The sequence below is a fragment of the Taurulus bubalis genome, assembly GCF_910589615.1.
Source record: "Taurulus bubalis genome assembly, chromosome: 1".
Taxonomy (NCBI): domain Eukaryota; kingdom Metazoa; phylum Chordata; class Actinopteri; order Perciformes; family Cottidae; genus Taurulus; species Taurulus bubalis.
In genome coordinates, this window is record NC_136589.1 from 36,009,719 (window position 1) to 36,034,101 (window position 24,383).

The 24,383-nt window shown below is 38.2% G+C and overlaps 2 protein-coding genes across 2 annotated transcripts; one reads left to right on the top strand and one right to left on the bottom strand.

Annotated features, from left to right (window-relative positions):
- Positions 1-641: 641 nt before the first annotated feature.
- On the bottom strand, positions 642-5,667 carry LOC306736388 (retinal homeobox protein Rx2-like; the record flags this gene model as incomplete). Its single annotated transcript, XM_079218021.1, has 3 exons — positions 642-1,079; positions 1,263-1,519; positions 5,385-5,667. The coding sequence occupies 3 exons, from the start codon at positions 5,665-5,667 to the stop codon at positions 642-644; spliced, it is 978 nt and encodes a 325-aa protein (XP_079074147.1).
- Positions 5,668-18,370: 12,703 nt separating this feature from the next.
- LOC306753547 (excitatory amino acid transporter 1-like) lies at positions 18,371-22,285 on the top strand (the record flags this gene model as incomplete). Its single annotated transcript, XM_079237428.1, has 9 exons — positions 18,371-18,389; positions 18,573-18,710; positions 19,344-19,543; positions 19,661-19,703; positions 20,275-20,449; positions 20,827-21,060; positions 21,161-21,355; positions 21,567-21,701; positions 22,192-22,285. The coding sequence occupies 9 exons, from the start codon at positions 18,371-18,373 to the stop codon at positions 22,283-22,285; spliced, it is 1,233 nt and encodes a 410-aa protein (XP_079093554.1).
- Positions 22,286-24,383: the final 2,098 nt, after the last annotated feature.

The following is a 24,383-nucleotide window of genomic DNA, read 5'->3' on the forward strand; positions in this document are numbered from 1 at the left end:
AAATACAAAGAGGAAACCCAACAAAAGAGACAAAGGGAGAAAAAAAAATTCTTTTAACAAAACCAAATTTATCCTAACATTGTCTACCGGTAGTTCTGACAATCTAAGCAACAGCAAATTCCCAACGCACAGCACAGTGTTCATTAAACCTCATGAAGATATTGTCACTTCAGGGCAGCAGGGAAGTCAGACACACACAGGTACATGTAGAGAGAGTTGAGGTCAGTATTACATTTTTTAAATCTTTCCAATAAAAAGGATTTAAGACCGCAAACGTTGCTACTTCTGACCACATGGCTCATCTTAGCCTCTCATATATTTCAGTTTGCCAGCACTGTATCAAATCTATCAGACATTTACTAAATTAATGTTGAAACAAAAGTGTTAAAACATTCACCTTGAGAATTTTCTCTAAACAAGAGTCTATTCCCAAACCTTTTGAACTGAACCAAAAATAAATGCCTGTCAGAGATTTGATCATTTTTCCTCGGGGCTAAAAACTAAAATGGTCAGTCAAAAAAATGACGGACTTCTTTTATGTCATGTGTCTTCGTCATGGGTACATGAAACAAACGGTGGAAAAGCAGTTTGTAAACATTCATGGGAGCAGCTCAAAAATATCTGCACAGTGGCTCATCAGATCACATGTGCTGCCAGGTTTTATCCATTGACTGAATGTGCTCTTTGGCCTTCATCCTGAGTGCTGCAATGCTCGAACTCCGGTCATCCTCCATCGGGTATTTATCGTTGAAGCTGGGTGGGCACTGGTAGGGAGGCGGGCCCATTGGCTGCATACCTTGGACCATACCAGGTGGGGTGTTGAGATAGCTGTGGCTCGGATAGGCAGGCTGCAGGCCCTGCGGTGAACCCATGAACCCTGGGATAGTATGCATGGGCGTAGCACTGGAGATGGGCGAGGTCAGCCACGGATCAAGGGGCATCGAGTTGGACACTTGTCCCACGCAAGGAGGCATCGGAGGACGATTGAAGGATAACATGGGGGAATCATGGAGCTTCATAGTGCTCGTGTCCATCTTCTCTTGCCGTCTCCACTTGGCTCTGCGGTTCTGGAACCACACCTGGACAAAGAAAAATTAATTAAATTGGACAATATGAAGTATGGAAAAAAATTATATGTTATGTTAAGTTATACATTATTTTAGGTCTAGTTAGCCATAACTTTAAGTTGCAGTTTCTGCTCAGTGCTGCACAGGCCATGTAACCACTCATCGAATATCATTAGAATATCATATCGCCCTTACCTGAACTCGAACCTCAGGCAAGTTAACCTTCATTGCCAACTCCTCACGGCTATAGACGTCCGGATAGTGGGACTTCTCGAAGGCTCGCTCCAGCTCGTGAAGTTGATAGGTGGTGAAAGTAGTCCGGTTTCTTCTGTGTTTCTTTTTAGTGTGCTCTTCTTCTGTAATGGCCTCTGGAGACTCCTCAGCAACGTCCCCTTCCTTCTGCAGGTTGCCCATTTCTTCATCACACTTGTCTCCGGAGAATAGGTCAGATTCTAAAATAAATGTGAAAGTGTATGTATATGTATAGTATGATTTATAAGATGCAAGAAAAAGTATATCCAATCCATTAATTCACATTTTATTTCCATTGCAGTTTTTATGATGTTTTGACCATTTACAAACTTAAAGCCAACGAATTTAGAACATCGAAACAAACAAACAAATATAAAATAAATAAATAAAAAGGGAAAAGGTTCATGTTTGGTCATTATTAGTCTGCATCCTCGTAGTTAGATCCACTGGATCAGCTGTCCTTTCCGTAGTCATCATCACTGTTTAGGGTTCTGGATAATGTCCATGTCACCCACTTTTCTTCCATCTGTGCTTCTTGTCATCTCAAACAAAGCATCAGTTTTTCCATTATCTAAATTTCCTCTTCTGTCTCTGTCCATTGTTCGGGTAGGGGGATCCTCTCTACCCGACTTCTTTGTGATAGCTTTTTTCTAGTTCTCAGCAACATTTTGATCAGATACCTATCCCTTATTTACACATTTTCTTATTTAATAAAAGAAAAAGAAAAGTCTGATTGTAGAGAAGTCTTTGAGAAAATGATTACTTCTCACTTGATTTATTTCCTCAGTAAACATTTTTAACATGAGTTGATGATCTCAATCGGTGGTCTTTTTTAATATATCATGATGTGCATTCAGCAAATGATGGTCCCATTTAGAGTAAAAGAGACAATTCAGCAGAGTATGCTTTAGGCGTAGCTAACTTATGATTGAGAGCCTTGTTCGGTTTGGGTGTTGTCCGCGGTTTCATTTACAAAGAAAGGTGGCAACAGTTAAAAAAAAACAAGTTGTTGACAGGAGTTTACACCTGAAAGCATCAGCAATTATTCATACTGAATAATTAAAAGGTTTTGACACATCAAAATGAAAGGGTCAAACATTCCTTCGAGCAGCAATTCATAAAGTTTAAAAAAAAAAAAAAAGATGGACAAATCCAGGCGAGGTAATACATATGTGTTTGCCTTTTCAACAGTCACATTACTTATCACCATGTCAACTTGTTTCAACCAGACCTGTAGTTACCGGCATTAGAAATGTTTGACTATCTGAACTTTGGTGCATGAACATGGATTACTTTTTTTTTTCTTATTTCATGCAGCATGGAGACTGCCCGTTTATTTAATATAAAATAATTAATGAATGCATTATACTTGATCGACCATATGTTGTCTTTAGTCTAGGACAAAACTGTGCCATTAGAAGACAACACCTCAACTTATGCTACTTATTGATCATTTCAAAGTATATGTAACATTTGAACCTGCAGAATGATCAAAAAGTGAAATCCTAACTCTTCTCCTCATGATAAAACAGCTTAATGACTGATGCCCTTTATACAGTTGAGGGCTTGCAAACACCAGGGGTTTGGCAAGTCCAAATGACATCACGTCTTTCACTGAATTCTTCCCTTGCCGTAATCATGGTAACAGATGCTACCAGTTAAACCTATGATTCCCTGCCTCCTCTAATCTAATAAGGGACTTGAGTTGGCTTCTGCACAAATTGAGTAAACAGTTATAGTCCAGATTGTGTCTTCCAAGATATGAATGTAGAGCAAGTGAGCCAATAGTGAACTGCACCAAAGCTCGTTAATCATACCAAATAGTTTAAGGGAATATTGTCAACAGATCAATGGCTTGAAATAATGATGCCAGGCAGCAAAATATTTGCTTTCTATTTGCTTGTTTTAAAGAGTCCACCATGAGACAGAGTAGTATGAAGACTTTTAATACCAATTAAAAGTTACTGCCCTTGTGCTTCCTGCTGAATTGGAAGGGGAAAAAAAGGTTTTCCACGTCATCACCATTGTTTTAATATTAACTGTGATATAGTGAACTCTGGATTAAACATGAAGCTCTTTAGGCAAATGACTCAGTCACTCTGTGGTTTTGGCATATGTTATAATTACATCTGTACAAGTTACAGGTATAAAGAACTTAATAGAAGTGTGTAGTTTACAATATCAGTCATGTCTATGGAGCAAATGGTCCTTTTGATCACTACAAGCTTGGTGAGGGAAAAATACAATAATTAATCAAACTCTTGCAGATTGATGGAAAGTTGGAAACAAAATCTATTTAACCCTTGTGTTGTCTTGGGGTCAAAATGACCCATCAACACACATACATATACACTCGTACACGGGTCATTTTGACCCCAAGACAACACAAGGGATAAAGGTCTGCCAAATTTTGTTTTGGTCTATGAAGCACTTAAATAGTAGCAGTATGTTTTTCCATTGGTTGAAGCTACTTCAATAGTCCATATACCAGGAAATATTAAGAGAGCCGTTCTTTATTACACCCAACATATACAGAAAAGATTTCATGTGTTATTACTAAATCTGCAGTTCTCAGGTGTACACAAGACGTATATGAATAGCAGGCCAGCTTCATGCATGGACACTGATTGATCTGCAATTGATCCATTATTCTACAGCATAACATTACAGCAGTGATTTTAAAAATACTAAAATATAAAAGTATAAAATACTAAAATAGACTATTTAGCAGGTGAAGCATCATGTCTATCCCATGCTACAATTTTTAGCATACAAGTAGTCATAACAGAAAAGAGAATAAAGACTAAAGTATGTTCGAAACGACTTCCCTTATTACATTCAAGTTTAGCTGATTTTCAGTTGGTAGAAATGGCCGGCAACAAGTTAATTTCACTGGCTTCTTAATCTCGTGTTTCCAGTCAGACTCATTAGAAATTTGCCCAACATCCCTTGAATGAATCTTGCAATGCGCATTGCAAGAAGAGCACAGGTGTAATTATTTACATTCTTGGCTCTCCTTCAATTAGATTTGCCATGAAGCTAGCATGCACAATACCGGGGCCGTGGCACTGAAACACTCGAAGGGAATGTAAACTTTATTCACATTAGTAACTAAACGCGCCAAGTCAAAAGAAAACTGAAACACCAATACTGTAAAATGTGTGTAAAATTATGTAGAAGACACCCTCTGTTCACCCTGCAGCCGTCTGGCAAGTGATACAGAAGTACGACCTGCCGTACCACCAGACTTCAGAGCTTCTTTCCTCAGAATATGAAACTCCTAATCTATCCTCCACCATATAATATAGTGGACAAACAAACCAATATTGCACAACCCTGTGTTGTACAATGCAAATAAATGAAGCCTTGTTATGTTCCATATCCAGTAAATTTGCAGCCATAATACAAATTGCAACTTGCTTTAAATTATTTAACTCAGATCAAGCTTCATATAGATTAAATACAATTTTAGAACAAGCAGACACAGAGTGGTATTGTAAGTAGGTCTCTTTTTTTCTTTTTTACTTTAAAGCAACATAAGGGTACAGTTAATTGGAAAATAAGGATTCTGCAGAGTAGCTGGGACACATTACTAGGGCACTAAGAGACGTTTGCTATTATTTCATCCTTCTCAGGCTGCCTTTGTATTTCTGTTGTCGTACTGCAAAGTGTGTTCTTTGGAGATGAAGGGAACAAATATAAATTCACAAATATGTAGTACTATGCCTCCCCTTTTTCCACTCACCAAAACTGCTACCATTATATCCTATTTTGCATTGTGTGGGCTTAAGTGCTAGTTATATTACATACTTTACATTACTGTCATTTCAGACAAAATAACATCATGAGAGTAGTTGATGAAAGGTGACATTGAACTTTTTTTATAAATGTTTACTGGTCAAATACATTTGGGAAAACTATATGGGAGTAACGTGTTTTAAACCAGACATATGGCAAACTCACAGCTCTACTTCCGCTTGTTGTACAGCTTAAGATAAAAGTCTCATTATGATCCTGTATTAGAGAGTTTTTGTGCCAAATAGTTTATTTTCTGAAAAAACTCACCATGGTAGGAAGAATGTTGGGAGCTGTCACCCAACTCTGGAAGGTGCCCATAAGGATCTGGAGGTACCTGCTTCTCAGGGTGCTGTGCATTTTCACCGTTGGCTTTTTGGCTGTCGTCATCCCCTTCCAAATGGAGTAAAGGATCCTGGTCTTTAGTGAATCCCAGTATAACATCAATGCTGTGGACCCTGCCTCCACCACTTGATCCAGCACCTTTTGCCATGTCATAGTTGTCCAGGCAACTATCGTCTACTATTCCCAGGGTATCCATTGACAAATGCATTCGAGCCTTTTGAGACACCTTTTCTCTTCTTTGTCAGAAAAAAGCAAAATGCTACCCAGTGTGACAAAGCAGGGCAGTTGTTGTACAGAGCTATTGTTCTGCTTCACGTGAAATGGAGCAGATTTATGTGAAGCGTGAGGGCCGTATCCTTCAAGGAGACTGAATATATTGTTGACATAAAAGCTGAACTAATTCACATCTTTGTCTGCAAGAGAATGAGAGAAAATAAACAAGACATAACATTAGACATTAGTCATGCCAATGTGATACCAAGCAGGTTCCCTTGTTTTGATTATTAAGATAGATCACTTTAAATAGTGAGTTTGACGATCTTGCTTTTTCCTCCACAAGAAACTTAACTAAGTTATGCTATGTTAGTATCATTTCAATTATGATGAATAATCACAACATCCAAAACTAAGATGCAGGAAGAATTCAAAAGGGAACAAATTAAGAATATGTTGTTCTTATAGTATCTAGAAAAAGCAATCAAACTCTCAAGTCTCATTGCCATCCGTTTTTACTCATACATTTAAAATATCAGCATTTTAAAAGTGTTCCATAAGTATCCAGTTAATTTGGTTTGGAATCCACTCAGCTGTCCTTGGAGAATATTTTAATTTTTTTCTTGAATTCCAATAAGCATTATGGAAACACGTGTATCAAAAGACTAAATTGACAGAATGCACAGTTCATAAATTAATAAAGTAATCTTACCGTCTTTCAGCTTCTTCCCACAGGCTACGCTATAAACATGTTGTCTCTGTAGTCCATAAGTTCACGAATGACACTAACAATCTCTACTGTAGGCACTTGTTACTCCCAGTTAAGTCCTTCAAATCCCCTTGCACACAAGTGAGCAAAGAACCTACCCTTGGAGTCCTGTGCAACAAGCACATGTAATGTCTTTCTCTCCTGACAAAACTCTCCTTAACCACACAAGACACCAAAGCTTGCGGGGGAATGGTAGTAAAACCAAAGGGTTTAAGAGGTTTATTAATTGGAATCCTTCCCCTTTAAGAATGACTGACAGTTGTTTTCTGGTCAAGTAATTGCTCCAAATGTGTCCTGCATTCAGACCACAGAGGGAGGCCATTGCTAATGAAGCCTCAACAAGACTTTCTTTCAAAAAAATCTATTGTCTGAAAGATAATGGCTCGTACTGAGAGTTTTCGCTAATCCCTTCATTATAGACAATGTAAGGGAGAAAAGACACAGAGATGGACTTTTAACTTGAATGGGTACACACTGTAAAGACTTGTATTCAACAAAAATGTTTCATTCAAGTAGGCACTTAACTCTTTATGAGCAGCACTGCTTTTGGATTAGCTGGCTTTAATAATGAAATTAAATAAAATGAAGATGTGACTCATGTGTTGTTCAAAACAGATTTGATCACATTATATTATTTTGTTGAAAGAAATAAAAAGCAATGTTTGAATAGTTTCCTATTTTGTCGAATAAATAGTATAATAATAATAATCCTCCAATTTTTGATGCTTCCTTTTTCATAACCAAAACAGCAATGACTTTATATTAAAATGCAAAGTAAAAAGATACACTTGTCTATTTGACCTAATTGATTCAAACAAAAGCAAATAGTAGACAATACTAATGTTGAACACAGTCCCTGTCACCCCTTTAACATTTTTCAATTGTGTGACATGCAACTTTTTTGTTTACATGAGTCAAATAAATAGATAAAAAATAACATTGCATTGCTGAGCCTCTGATCATTGTCAGTAGAATTGGGTTGGGGGCATTGAGGGCATTTTATCCTGCCTGCAAGTTTCTCCTCTGCCAGCTGGCCCAACCAAAGCTGGGGCAGTTGTACACTGTAGGTGTTGCAGAGATCAATCCCATCCTTAATCAGACTAAAGACTTCACTAGAGATTTTCTCTGACCTCACTCTTCCTATCTGATGATATATATATATATGCCAGACAAAAAGAAATCCAGCATGGAAAAGTATTATCAAGCATCAACCAAGCCACAACAAGAGCATACTTTCTTGTTATTATTCCTTGAAAGCCCACACCCTTTTATTAGTGGTGGTTTGCCTATATTCAGCCTAATTGTATTTATTTTATCGTTGAGGTTAGGCCCATGCCCAGAATTAAGACAAGAGTTTCAGGAAGAGTTGTCATGAATTTATTATATTATTATGCCAATGCCAATTTCTATGAATAAGTGGCTTTGGGTCAGCAACTTTTCTTGGCTGTCAAAGTTGTTTTTCTAAAAAGGAGAGACTGCAAAGCACATTACATTTGCCAGTGAATGACAAGCTTTGCTACTAGATACATATAATAATAAACCTAAAGATGACCCTCTAGCAATGATTTGCCTTGCATTATGTTAACTTTCAGTAGATGCATGAAATCTAAAATGTTCATCCCAAAATGTTATGCGTTGATTATTTAGGTATTGCCATTTTTATGATTGTGTGCCTTCATTTCAAATATTTTGTACCAGAATTTTGAAATATTCTAGTAAGACAAGATATTGAAAGCAGCATTAATTGCCTTCGTAAGCTGATACCATAAGACAGTCTATGGACTTAGAGGATGATAATTAGTCCCATTGATTAGTGAAACTTAGATTAATTGTTAGCGATTATTTACATTCAGTTGATGTAAGGAAAATGTTGTATCACCTCATTAATTATCTAGAGTGTAGACCAACATTTAATTTTTTAGGTTTTATGTCAAGTACACTTACTAAAATCCCTCTTGATTCACAGTTAACTGTCCATTTTCATTGTTTGGGTTTCTTTTAAGTTAATAAAAATCAAAATACTGAACTACAAATAAAGTGTTTAGAGACATTAATAAGCAAAGACATGGTCAGTTTGAAAGATTTTAGATGTGGGCAGCAGGTGGAGCCTGATATAAAGAGGCTTTCAAGTTGCATTGTGGGATATGTAGTATCCAAGGTGTTTAATGCTTAACCCATACCAGGGACTAAAAGGCTGGCTAACTAGGCCTCTGCTGCTACGCTTTTAGATGTTCTTTTTTAAAATCTGTCTCTTGTAGCCCAACTTTGTGACAGTACTAAATACTAACACTAAAACTGGAGTACCTCTTTAAATTGCGGGGAATGTAGCTGGTGAACATTTTGACATGTGATAGCACAAAAAGAAAAGTTGTAATTAATATTATAAAAAATGTTTCAGTGTGCCAGTATGTACAATGCATGCAAGGATCTACACACCTACAAAATGTCTGTTCTTACATTTGTATTTCGATATTTGTATACTGTGCCACTGCGCACAGATAATGTTTAAAATATTCTCAGATCTCATTTAAATATTTCTGATACCCTTTACTTTCTGCCCTCATAAACGGCATATATATGAGACTGCTCCTAAATACCACCCAAGTCGTAGGCAAGGGAAATTGATAATCATTTTATCACATTAATATATTAAAGCTGTCCCTCTTTGCTTGTTTCTCCATTATCCTAATTGAGTACAAATTGGTTAAGAGGGTGCTGCATAGCTATCAAGCTCCTTAGTTTTATCAGATGACAAGTAAAGCCCACGAGATCCTATTAGGAAGAAAGCAGCTAATGTTTCAAGGCGCTGTGTCAGCTTACAGGGGGAAAGGGGGATGGTGAGCAGCAGGGGATGACAGGAAGAGGATGGAAAGGGAGGGTAAAAAGCTGAGAGACTGGTCATGTGATCAGCTTGAGCTGAAATGTGAAGGAAGAGCTGACACTGTCATAGCAGATATTTACATTGTCGTGGCAGGTAGAGCACAGGTGTAACTAATAATATTAACAATGGATGTGTTTCATTTACCCCGCGACCCTGAATAGGATAAGCAGTTCAGATAATGGAATGGATGGGTTTCATTGAAGTGACCCAGCAAGCTATGGGCCAACATGCACAGTAAAACACCACTGGAAATTGCTTACTTCTTTACACCTGTAATGTGATTTTCCTGCTATGATATGTTACCTTTTCGACCATGAAAAATACCTTTTTACAAAAAGAAAACTTGTTATTATTGTTATTAAAACATATTGGGATACGATTAATCATTTTGGTGTAAATAAATATAGAAAGAGGAAAAAAAATGCAACTTATGTGTACTACAAAATACGGTTAATTAGTAAACGGTGATGTTTCTAAAAAAGATATTTTTCCAAAAACATGAGAAAGAAAAAGGGTTTTATCTTTACAATCCCTTTCGTGTACATTTGAATGTGTCTCACACTGTATCTCTGTCCTAAGCCTGAACGATGTGTCCTAGCATAAGGACAATGTATTACGAGGTTAAAGGGTAGAAAAAGAAGCAGGTGGCTTTGAGTAAAACTTTCCTTGAAGTTAGTTGTCTTATCAGCAGCAGCCATATTATCAGTAATGTTGTTAACGAGGGAAAAATAATTCACATCATGTATTAATAAACATGAGCTTGTTAATAGAACCAACAAGTCACATTGCACTGTTTTGATTTGGATAAGAAAGCTGAAAAACTCTAACTGACCTCATCTAGAGTAATATGACCTTGTGTGCATCAGTGAGAATGTAGACTCTTCTTTTATGATCCTACTTCATCCTCACTTTTATTTTATTCACAAAGTTACAAAGGATTACACAATTTGGCCTTGTGTTTAGTCAGTTCTCAGTCATTTCAACTGAGAACAGGTTGGCCTGATGGGGGAACTATGACTATAGATAAATATAAATAAGAGAAATATAAAGTCTAAAAGCCACAAAACGTGGTGTTGCCATCCACTGACCTGGATTTGCCAAAATATCTTATTATACTCATTCGCCCCTGTGGAAGTGCTTAAATCAAAAAGGTAAAATGTTGTAAAATAAGAACAAATGTTTTTTTGTGTGTGGAAAAGCCAAAAAGATGGAAAATTTGTATTTTCTATAAAAGCATGGAGAGTTGATGAAAGCACAAGAGGAGTTATATACCAATGCAGTTTGTTGTTTTATGATTTTTAAAAGCTCAACTGGTTTCTTGCATTCATAGCATATCTGTGATTTTGCACCACTCCTTGGTTACATTGTAAGTCAGTGTTTCAAATGTTAAGGTGACGTTAGATTACTCTCGTTACGGTTGGGTTATGTTAGGATTAGATTTGGGTTTAATATTTTGTTTTGGGTAATGGTTAAGTTGTTCTCCTGGTTACTTAATAAAAGACAACTACATACTTAGTTCATACAGTTCATTCCACAATCGGTTTAAAAACAGTAGGGTTTAGTGAATTTAGCTAAAGCAGAAAAGACGCTGTTAATTATATTCCCCCTCAATCCAAACTAAAATGCCTGGCCTGGAAAAACTGAACGAACGCCATTTGTCTTAAAAGCACACACATGTCTGTACTACAGGGCAGTCCATATTGATAGGTTTGAACTTTGTCTATTTAAGGGTGGTCTGCTCAGGCCCTGACCCTCTTTTAATAAGATTATCTTCAACAAGAGCTGCAGCTTGGCGCAGACCCACGGTTACTTGATGCCTTGGCTGCACTCCTTCACCTCATTACCTTGCACTGCCATGTCATTTAAAAACCAAGATGATCTTCAGATTGACTGAAACTGAAACGGTCTCGAAAAAAAAAAATAGGATTTGTAGTTTATCCTTAATAACTTGATCAAGTAATCTGTTTTAAAAGCTCGCCCCCAGTTCTGACATTAATTTAGTTCTCAAAAAAAAAAAATCAAAAGATGCTTTGAACTCGTGGAATATTAAATATGCAGACTAATATTTATATTATTATTATGTATTTTTATATTCTTTACTTTATATTTAAGCCAGATGTAGAATATAGCTTGAAATTGTAGTTGAAGAGTACTTCAACTACCATTTAAATGAATTATTAAACACCCTATGCCAAAAATAAATTACTGACATATCACAAAGAAACCACAATTTCATTTGGACAATGAGACCTTGTCGTCTTTACAATTTGCCTTTTTACTTAATTAAAGATAACTAACACATCAGCAGCAGAGATTGTAAGGTGATTAAATAATTATTGTTTTAAAGCACACTGGCTAAGAGATGTGTTTAATGGTGGCTTTTTGAAATCGAGCCATGACAAGTTTTTACACGGGACTAATCTGCTTGTCTGGCTAATTTGAGCCCTAAGGAAATAAACCCCTACCTAAAGCTACCTTGTAAGCCTTGCTCACATCCGTTGATGTCACACATGCATCACACATGGCCACACAAGCTAGAGAGTTCAAAATGACTACGTCACACTCACACTGAAATAAACAGAAAATAAACTTAATCTATAGACCCTTTTCACAGCAGCCCGTTTCACATGTCAAGGCAGTATACACACAGGTGTAATTGATCTAATTAATTATGGTCCCGTTATATTTAGTGTGTCACAGACATTTGTGTGAGCCAGCATGCACAATTAAGGCCCTGACCCACTTAAATGGAAGAGGGACATAATTAATGTTATTAATTACACCTGTGTTTAACCTGCAATCCCATGTCAAAATGGACACTGTGAAAAGGGCCTAGTATTTCAAAACAAAGAAATTGTCAAGACCTGGTGTGGTGTGCAGAGACTCAGGACTTATCCAGAATGTTCTTGGGCAGAACCCAGGACCTCTCCTCTGGTCCATATCCTTCCCAGTCGACCAAGAACTGGTGACCTCAACCCCTGGGTCGGACTGTCCGGTCAAGACCTGGTGTGGTGCGCAGAGACTCAGGAGCAGAGGACAAATACGGGAGGCACTTTCGGGGAAAAAAAAAAATCCAAAACGTTCTTTAATTAGCAAGCTTCGAAAAAACAGAACTAGGTACTTGACCAAAAGGTGGCACATGACGCGAGTCACACAACGAACAGTCACGCAGCAAAGACAGTCCGACAGGGGAAGGTGGGGGAGTATATGGAGAGGGGAAACACAGGTGAAGGGAATCACAATTAGGGGACACCCATGTGAGTGGCTGAGGGCAGGTGAAGGGAATGACACAATCAGGAGACACACAAACACAATTAACCGGGTGTTACAGTACCCCCCATCCCCCTCCTCTCTAGAGCCGGCTCCAGACGGCCCAGGTTAGTCTCGGTAGAAATCCCTGATGAGGGACTTATCCAGAATGTTCTTGGACGGAACCCAGGACCTCTCCTCTGGTCCATATCCCTCCCAGTCAACCAAAAACTGGTGACCTCGACCCCTGGGTCGGACTATCCTGTCAAGACCTGGTGTGGTGCGCAGAGACTCAGGAGCAGAGGACAAATCCGGGAGGCTCTTTCGGGGGAAAAAAAATCCAAAACGTTCTTTAATTAGCAAGCTTCGAAAAAACTAAACGAAACTAGGTACATGACCAAAAGGTGGCACATGACGTGGGACACACAACGAACAGTCACGCAACAAAGACAGTCCAACAGGGTACAAGGGAAGATGGGGGCGTATATATAGGAGAGGGGAAACACAGGTGAAGGGAATCACAATCAGGGGACACCCATGTGAGTGGCTGAGGGCAGGTGAAGGGAATGACGCAATTAGTAGACACACAAACACACACACACACACACACACACACACACAATTAACCGGGTGTTACATGAATATTGTAATATATTGTTTACTACTTGTGTTTACTAGATCTCAAAAATATTTACATATCAAAGAAATTCATATGTTGTTCTATCAATCACAAAGTTGAAATATCCACTAAATTGACTATTAAACACAAAATCACACACAAATCATCTTAAGACTGATAGAAGACCAAAACAAATCTTTGTAGTTGGTCATTTGAGAGTTCATTGTCACCATGCATTACTCAGGACAGTTTGTTGTATTTTACTCATCAGTCAGGAAACCACCAGTCATGTCGTGTTCACTCAGATTGATCAGGATAACTTGTGCCCTGTTATTAAACCTACCTTTGTGAGACTGATTATGTTCAGCTTTTGTTGACCAAAGATGTGCTGATTCAACTCTGAATGCTCTTTAAGGCCCGCTGCATTATATAGAAAGGTGTCTAACCTAACCTATCTAGACTTAACTTTCTACCATTTCAGTAAGCTACACCATCTTACTAAGATCAATCGTTCTCCTCTTAATTGATTAATATATCATATTGGCAATTTTGGGTCAATGCTGAAAGCAGTATGTCCAAACATCTAATGTGAGGATTTATTGTTGCTAATATTGATGGACATAAAGAATTTTCTTTGAATGTCGATGATATGATTATATGACCGCAAAATCAACATCAATGGCGAGTGTCAATACTTATAAACACATATGGCAGCTTCCTTTTAAATAACTATGAATCACAGCTGGAAAATGCAAACCCAACCGCTTCTGTTTCTTTCTAAGATCAAGCCAACGCAGTGTCACTGTGTACCTGGTCCACATTGGGAAGAGGTGTGAGGCGTTTTGTTTATCTATGTTAATATCTGTGGCTCTTAGACAAACATGAAATTGAAGTACTTATCACACCTGCTAATCCCTGCTTAATGGATATGTAGGTCATATTTTCTCTTTACGCTTTACTCTCTTCAACAATTCAGTATGAAATATCAAACACTTATTATGTTCACTTTTGTTTGTGAAATGATATAGCTCAGTGTTCTCTATTGAGCAGTGCTTCAAGTAAAACACTGAAACATGTAGGCATTCTCACATGTTATTTAAGATCCCTGCTTAGTGTGCATACTCCACAAAAAGCATAATGACCATTTTAGGTAGTATATCTTTGTCACAACCGGGTGTGGTGCTGCAGAGACTCAGGTGCAGAGGAACACGACAGGAGGCACGTTTGAAAAAAATTAAAGTAACAAGGGAAAAAATGTATTCTGGAAACGAACACTACTAAAGCTCGAAGGCGATGCAAACATACAGGTATACAAAGACAATCTGGCAGGAGACAAGGGAAAGCGTAGTGCTTTATAGCACCCACTGGAGTTTCCTTGCAGCACACACCCCATATCCAACCGTACCCCCTCCTTAACGAGGCCTCCAACTAGCTGTCTCCTTTCATTCACATGCCTTTGACAGTACACATAGAACTAACAGGGTGTTACAATCTTGTTCTGTGTACCTGTTGTGCGACACTAGTCACTTTTCTTCCACCAGCGGCTTCTGGTAAGGTATGTAACTCCTCCCATGGCATACTTTTGGACGAGCATTTCCTTCTCATCTGCTCCTGCTTTACGTTCCTCTTCATTGTCTCCTCTGGTTAAACATTTGATTCAAGAGGAACACCATAGCTATGTTTAAATCTGTTATTCAGTTCCACAATGAGAAGTGGAAAGGGTAGCCAAGGCCAAGTGGGGGAGAAGTGTCCTTGTAACAACAACAAAGTATTAACAACAGCTTGCTGTTCAAACTTTCCAAAAATTTAACTGTGGCTATTGCGTGTCAAGATTACTAGACTTTATCAATAACTTGTGGCTGGAGTAAAACCGCTAAAGAGCTTAGCTCATAATTGGAAGCAGACAATGGAAAGTCTTTACCTTGTCAACAAGATGTAGCAGGATAAACGATGAGGATGTAGGCCACTGCTGTCTACCTCACTAGCCAGTGCTAATTACTAAAGTAGACATGGGGTAATGTTGTAATAAACACAGATAAAGGCAAGTACAAATCCCTTGATACAATAAGGGCACACCTTTTAATAGTTACTACAGAACTATCAGAAGTTACTATATACAAATATCCAGTATTTATCAAATGCAAATATGAATCTAAAGCGGAAGTTTAGTCGGGAAGACTCTTTGTGCACTCCTTTTCATTCATAATCTCTGTCTTTATATTCTCCCTGCCATTAATGGGTTGATTGTGGGCGTTCACTTTAATTAACCAACCAGATTCTGCACGGTTTCCTTAAACCAATCGCATCGTTGCTGTCAAACCTTTAAAAAAAGTTCTGTTCAATTCTAACGACGTCTCCCCTGATTGAAATACTGCAGGTGGCATTGAGGGATGTCCAAATCATTATTCAAGCCGATACTGATTCGTTCGAATATAGTCAGATCGGCACTGATATGAATGTAAATTAAATATTTACACTCCTTTTTAGATCTGTTTTGGTTTCCACGGACTTCTGAAAAATATCTAAACCATTACTCGTAGATGCTCTACTACATGGACACCAGCTTTTTTATATTTATATATATATATATATATATATATATATATATATATATATATATATATATATATATATATATATATATATATATGAATGACCAAACCTTTGGGAATGGATAGACCTTTGACAATGTCCTTTTTAGAAAATAATTTACAGTACACACTAATTAAAATGTATTTTATGGATTATTGGCCAGTCTTGACGGGACCACGGTCGTGAGTGGATTTCTGTATTAAGAGGAAGCTGTAAGATACTTAAATCTCCCTGAAAAGCTGTACTGTCCACTACTGCTGCCATGTATTCTCATCCTAAGACTTTTAACGATGCTTTGGACTTAACACCCCGGTGACCTAAAACCTCTGTACCTAACACAGAACTTATCAGGCTCTGGACGTTGGGGTCATAGGTCATAAACAACTATAAGCTTTACCTTAAGCTTGCTCAAAAAGACTATTTTACTAAAACAAGCCCTATAGAATGCAGCCGTTATGAATGTGCAAACTGAAATTTATTTGGAAATCTTCATTGTATATTAGCTAAGACCACATTTGTCAAACCCAAGTTTGCAGTTTCATTGTCGAGTTGACACAAGTTTGAAAAGTACATTTCACAGTCAATGGTGTGATGATCAGGCAAGTGACTCAAATGCAAGGATCACACAAAACTGAAGTGAAGTGCAAAAATTCAAACGCTTTACCGAATGCAGGTTCACAAAAGGCAGAATATTCAAGCTGGATACAAAAAAACAGGCTACAAGCAAAGCGATCCAAGAAAGTGGCTGATTTACAAAACTAGTGAGATAATCTGGCAACTGGCTCGTGAACAGCTGGGGTATGAATACTGGGAGGTCTTATGAGCTAATGAAACACAGGTAAGGAACAAAACGGGCGGGAAACTGAACGAAGGCAGGAAGTGAAGCAGCCTAGGAAGCATGGGTGAGTAAATGCAAAAATAAAACAAGAAGTGAAATTAACTAGAGATGAACTAAATTAAAATTCATAAACTAAAAAGGTAATGTGGAGGAGAAATGTTTTATAATAATGCGTAATATTGTGTTTAGATTGCTTTAGGTGTAAAGTACCACTGTAAAAGTAATTTAACGTCATCAGCCCAACGACAGATTAGAAGGGACCATTGAGCGTAGAAGTGTTTGCAGTGGCCTTGTTCTGCTCAGGAGTCAGCCAGAGAGCCCAAACCAAAACAACGATAAGGGGAGACGTCAGCGACGCAGTCGCATTCCTTAATAGTAACCGGTTTGAGCTGGCATACGGAAAAGGAGGTTGGAGGTGGGGTGGTACCTTTTTGAATGGATATAATAATGTGTCTGTTTGACTATTCAGGGGTTGTTGCGTTAGACGGACGGGAACAGGAGCTGTTGTCTAATGCGCAATTTGTTTTATTTGTAAACTATGTGTTTCAAATAAATCTATGTGGAGTGAACTTTAAACCAAACTCTCTGTGGGTGTGTCGCTTACTGAGGTCCTGAGTGAGTCCCTGTGGCGTCTCATGAGCAGTCGGATAGGTAAGCTTCAAGTTCATACATCAGGTTAAGAAAGGTTAAATCATCATCGAAGAAGGAAATCAGCCACAACAGTAAACATGGTTTAACATTACAGTTGTATGTATATTATACTGATATCATCAGGATATTGGCATGCACAGCCTCGCAATGCCGCTAGCATTAGCTGGCTTTTGACTCTAGTCTTGTTAGTTTTGCGTTTTCAAACATGGAAATGAAAACTTGGTAATTGAATTCTTTTAATGGCAAATGTAGTTTCGATGTGGATTTTCAGAGAATGAGTAACCAAGAGTAATAGATGATGTTGAACAAGTATGGATTTAATTAGAGCATGAGCAACATCGATAAAGATTTGTTACTTTGCCTTAAAAGCTGTGTGTGCTTGTCTTTCTGAGAATCACACTGTGCATAAATTACTCAACAAACCAAATGTTTGTTCTATCAAATACGTCCACATTATACCTCCTGCAGGTACTTCACATTGTGTAGTTGTGTATTCTGAATTAAACTATCAAACAATCATTTGCATGTGGTTTGACAGTCTCAATGCACAGTGGAGGCAACAGGTCTTGTGAAGAGCTGTTGGGAGAACAGGTTCTAAACGTTGACACAAAGTTGCTGATTATTGTAGCGTAGCCATTGTGTCTGCAGTGACTGGACTTCATGCATTAGACTGTTCAAGGAATAGAAGGTTTTTCATCATTTTTAAATTATTTTTTTCATCCGTACTGAGGAGACTGTGAGTAGTTTTTAAATGACTTCTTATAATCCCTTGTTGTTTCTTCTATGGACAGAGCATCATGCCATTTGGTTGTTATTCACACTGCTTTCATGTTGTAAGATTTGATATGATATGTTGGATTTATTTTGACAAGTTCGGTAAAGTTTTTCAAGATAAATTTCTTAATGCTCTTTTTTTTCTCTGAATGCGTTTTTTATTGTGTCTAGGGAATACTCTTGTCAGAGGTGATGCCAAGCCTTAATGACGGAAATGGACGCAGTAGAGATTACAGAACCCCTGGACAACCAAACTTTCCTCAAATGTAATAAGAAATCTAATGTTGTGGCTTTTCTCATGAGAAATGCTTTTGTCACTGCCACAATGGCTGGTGTTGCATTAGGTAAGTGGTTTTCAAACACTGTAATTTATTCTCCTGCCTGAATATTGTTTTTTAATCTGCCATTGATTTGCCATATCATTAATAATGACAAATTGTAACTACTTGTTTGCTTTGTATAGGTATGTTACTTATCCAGCCGTTTGGTATTTTGACCTTACTGACTTGTGTTAATTTTTCTCTAAGGGATTGGCCTGGGCTTTAGTTTACGACATATTAATATGTCAGCCAAGGATGTACAATATTTAACCTTTCCTGGAGAGCTTCTGATGAGAGTCCTGCAGATGTTGGTGCTTCCTCTCATCATTTCTAGTGTGATTGCAGGTGAGAGCCACACTTCAGCTTGGTTAAACTGGATTTAAGGCATGATTTTTCAATCAACCTATAACATATGGACTTTCCGATAATGGTTGATATACAAAATGTATACTAAAAGTACACTGGTGGCTGATGCAAATTATACTAAGCCTTAAGACAAATGAAAGTGGAGCACATGGCATGTGTTGAGCAGAAGCTCACAAAGTCTGGGTTTCCCCAGAAAAGATATCAACTGATTCTGTACTTTAGCTGCTTATTCTTTTTTGTAGCCAACCGTGAAACATTTGCTCTTGAGTTTATTGACAGGTTTCAGTTTAATTATTACATTTTTAGTGTTCTTTTTTAACCTTTTAACTTTTCACCTTATTTTTTGTTTGATATTGTGCCCTACGCTGTCCAAGTAGAGCATTATCCAATATATTGTTCTGTTTTCTTTAATACTGTATGTAGAGACCAAAAACTATATTCTGTACATGTCAACAAAAAAAATAATATATATATATATATATATATATATATATATATATATATATATATATATATATATATATATATATATATATATCACTGTGAATAAATAAATACAATAACATGGCGTTAACATGTTGAAATCCATATGTTTTTTTAATTTGATTTCAGGACTGTCATCTTTGGACAAGAAGGCTTTTGGGAAAATTGGGCTAAAGGCCTTCAGCTATTACATGGTCACCACATTTATTGCTGCATTCACTGGCATCTCCTTAGCTGTTCTTATGCAACCAGGGAAATCATCCAGGACTGCCTCGGTGTCCTCTAGTGATAAGGCAGAGGCTGTGCAGACTGTGGATTCAGTTCTAGATGTAATCAGGTGCGTATTAAAATATTCCTTGGTAATACAATTGTTTCAGTGTAAAATATATCGAATAATGGTACAGTTGGTAGTTTAAAACGTTTATCACTGTTTTTGTTTTATACAGAAACATGATTCCCTCAAATTTGGTGGAAGCTTGTTTCAGAAAGGTAAGATCTGCAAGGGCTATTTGTTCTAGATTCATGGTCACAGTTTCATAATAATAGTTGTATTTTTATTCTGTGTGTGTGTGTGTGTGTGTGTGTGTGTGTGTGTGTGTGTGTGTGTGTGTGTGTATGTGTGTGTGTGTGTGTGTGTGTGTGTGTGTGTGTGTGTGTGTGTGTGTGTGTGTGTGTGTGTATGTATGTAGATTTCACTGTTTTCTACCGTTTATTTATATTACTTGTTTCGATGTTTTACCATGTCTCTTGTTTGCACTTTACCCTGTTTGCTGCTGTAATTCTGAAATGTCCCCACTGCGGAACTAATAAAGGAATACCTAATACTTAATGGTTAATATTTGCTTATTCTATTTGATCTAGTACAAAACAGTTTATTCCAGGAGTGTGACCGCAACCAGTGAAAACAGTGAGATTCCTTTTGTTTATATTCCTTTGAATAGTGCCAAATGTCTAAACCAGTGTCACTTATATTTAATTTCTCATATGTCTGATCTTCATTATTGTGATCACATTGTCACAACAGCACCTAGTTCTAACTACATTCCTTCGGCCCCTATAGATGGCACACTAGCAGGGCCGGGAACCACAGACGGAGTCAATATTTTGGGTCTACTGTTTTTTTCTGTCGCCTTTGGCCTCATCTTGAGCTGTATGGGGAATGAATTAAAACCTCTGAGGGATTTCTTCGACTGCCTGAATAAAGCCATTATGCGTCTGGTCAACATAGTCATCTGGTAAGCACAGGAAGGTAAACGGGATGTGTGTAGTCTTGTTAATGCATATTTTAACTTGCATTAGCGAACAATTTGATCATGATATTTATCCGAAGATGAGGGCCTAGCTGCTACCATCTCTACTGTTACAGAGCAGATTATGTGTTGTTTTATTTGTTTATGTCAGGTTTCGGTTCGTGATAAACAATTCATTGTCAGTGTTTTCATGTCGTACCTGAGGTTGAGTGCTTGTGATTTACTGAATATGTGATCATGTGCATACTATTACGCTAACTAGGAAATATTGTGAGAACATACACCCAAATGTGGATGCACTCACTGACTACAACGTTTCGCCTCATCGCCTCCCTCCGCTGTGTCTCGTCTCTGTATCACAGGTATTCCCCAGTGGGACTCTTCTTCCTACTGGCAGGACAGATTCTGAAGGTGACGGACTCTGGAGAGATCGGTCGTGGAGTTGCCATGTATACTCTCACTGTAGCCACTGGCCTCCTAATCCACAGCCTCTTCACCCTTCCCCTCATCTATTTCATTGTTACACGAAAGAATCCCTTCAAATTTATGCTCAGTCTACTCCAGCCTCTCACCACTGCCTTTGGGACTTCGTCAAGGTGAGCCACAGTCTTGATATTGACCATGGCAGACGCATGAACAACAACTGTGGAATGGCAGCTAACTTTTGATAATATATGTTTTTGTTTTTTCTCACAGTTCTGCAACCCTACCGATTACCCTCTACTGTATGGAGGAAAATCTCAACATGGACAAACAAGTGACGCGCTTCATGCTCCCTATTGGGGCCACAATGAACATGGATGGTGCAGCACTCTATGAAGCTGTAGCTGCTTTATTCATTGCCCAGATTAACAATATGGAGTTTAACCTGGGTCAAATCATGGTGCTCAGGTAAACTTAAAACACATTGAGCTCAGATTTGTCAAATGTTGTTGTTTTCAGTTGATCACTGAATTAATTCACATGAGTGACTGAAGAGTGAACCGATTGAGATAGAAAAGTGCAATCTTTACATCATATTGTTCCCATGGAGTTGAGTTGGTGTATTTTCAATGCTTGACACAAAAATTCATAATGTAACATCACTGTTTCTCCTCTTCAGTTTGATTGTCACAGTTGCAAGCACTGGTGCAGCGGGCATCCCACAGGCCGGTATGGTCTCCATGATACTTGTGTTGGAGTCAGCTGGATTGCCCACTGAAGATATATCACTGCTCATGATAGTTGATTGGATTCTGTAAGTGCACATGGAATCAATATCTGTTTCAGATGTTGACATTGATATTTTGATCATTTGATATTAATTATTGAAAAGGCTCTGGGGTTTTATTGAGTTTAAAGTCTAACTTCACCCCCAGATCTAAGCCTGATTCACCCACTGCACATTTTGGTAAAAATCAAGGGGCTGAGAGGGGGTTGGAGTTGTGGATGTGTGAGTGTGACCTATTAGAGGTAGTTAACTTTTTAATATAGATAACTTTCATGAACTCTAAGTCCTAACCTGTTGACTCGGCATTGTCCTTTTATGTTCAGGGCTTATTTAAAGCCATTTTCAAACCATTAAATGCCAATATTTTATTAATTTTAACCATTGAATAATGCAATTATTAATTTCACCTGTAACATGGTTAACGTTAACCTAGTATCCTGTAAACTTGGGTGTAGTTGTGGTCAAGTCACACTGATGAGTTCCTAATTTAACCTCAGATCTTGTTCTTTGTTGATAGGGATCGTCTACGGACTACCACCAATGTGTTGGGTGACTGTGTCGGTGTGAGTGTAGTGCAGCATCTGCATGTTCACAATGAGCTGCAGATGTAGGTCTTGTGAAGGACAACTTCCAGATGTGAGCCTTGTGAGGCTTGACAGGATCTGTGTTGGCTAATAATGTGATATGCTTTTGTTGAAGGATGACAAAATACTTCTTTGTCTTGCTGAACTGATATGGTCCATTTTTACTACCCAGTATACAGTAGAAGTTGATAATCATTTAGCTTGCAATATGGACCGTTATCCCCAGACAATTGTTTTAACTCTTCAAAAAAACAAAACGGTGAAAAACAACCTCTTTCTTGCAGATGTTTTTGGAACACGGGTTAAAAAGGTGGCCGATTCCCTTCTGCCCCTTTTTGAGTTAATGGACATAACCCTCATAGTCCCTGTTATCTATCTGTAATCTTTTTGTCGTTTTTAATGTGTTTTCACCCCAATAATACACTGACATTTTATGATCAAACCATGCCATTAGCCCCACCTGATAAAATTCCCTTAAAATAGTTGTGCTTTCTATAGTAACCGAACAGTACTTTGTGGATTGTGGCAAATTAGATTTGTCATTTGTAAGGATGAACATGTTTTTTTTTTTAATGCCTAATATCCTATAATATTCTTTAATTCTTTAATTATTAGTACTATTGTTGATGTCAATCCAACCCATAAAACCTATGATGAGTAGAACTGCAGATATTTTTCATAGGGAACATCTACCGCCATCTGGTGGCAGGACATCAAAGACAAAGAAATATCTCGGTGACCCAGTTACACACAGACGATCCATATAAATACATCGAATTGTTAAATGCTTTATGGTAGTACACTGTATGAAAGTAAACACAATACAGTGTGGGCCTGGAACTGAACGTGACTTTGTTTTCTCTGTAAAAAGCTGCAGGAATGTACAATTAAATAAAATTAAACAACGTTTCAAGATATGAAAATCAATTTATTGACTATGGAAAAGATCTCATCTTTAGATGACCAATAAATGGCATAAGCCACAATTGAGGCACGCCTTTTTAGTTGAAATAAGATAGAAAAGCTGACAATTTACAGACTTATTTAGTCAAATGAGTCATTAAAACAATGCTGGTATGTTATTAAACACCTAAAGCTAACTCCTCTATTTTCAGCATCTCAACATTTCTCAATGCATTTGTTTGCCACAAATCCAGATCTGTGGGGAAACGAATGCTTTTAGTCACAAGTCTGGGCATGTTGCAGTATTTCAGTATTGTGCAAAGTAGCGTTGTTAATAAAAAAACTGTAAACCCACCCGAAATGTATTTTTCAGCCAATGTCAAGAGAAGAATAGGAAACTGTGGCTGCCCCCACTGGGTGATAAGTGCAATGCCAAAGCAAAGCTAGTCATGATATCGCCCAGAGCTCAGTGCTGCTGTGAGGGGAGGGAGGGAGGGAAGGAGGGAGAGAAGGGGTGTAGGCATCACAGCTAGGAAGCAAGAAAAAAGGAGGGGAATTCATATGGAGGTGGGGTTTAGTCAAGAGCGAGAGTGCTTAATAGAGATGGTGAGAAAAAGAAAGAGAGAGCTGTGTGTGTGTGTGCGTGTGTGACGGAGGAAGATGCTGTTGCCAGGGAACAGTGTTGAAGGAGAAACGTCCATTTCTTCCAGTTCGCAGGAGGTTAGAAACACGTTACATCATGGACTGAGGCGTGAGGCGAAAGAAAACAGCTGATCCTGACTCCCAGCAGCCAAAGGGAATCAAAGAGAAGGTAGGCAGGTGTGATTATATAACCATTATAACACATACGGGTGACGTCATCACATCAGGATTAGATCCTAGGGTGGGGGCATTAGCGTTGGTAGAGGGAGGAGGAGGAGGGTAGAGGGGGATTCAGCAGAGATGAGCAGAAGTAGACGGGAGGAAGAGAGATCAAGAGTGATCATCATGACACGGGCTGAAGGCGCAGGGTGAGGATTATCTGTATTCCAAAATGCAGCATGGGATCTGATTTGCAGACGAGACTGAAACGATCGGAGCAGGAAGGCGTTAGACGTGGGATGACCCTGGCTCTCCTAACCGTCCTCTCTCTCATTTCTCTCTCAGCCTCCATTAGCAGCATTAGTAAACAGCGAGAATCATCCAGCAGCCCAGATCCTGGGCACTCTAGTGTCCCACCTGC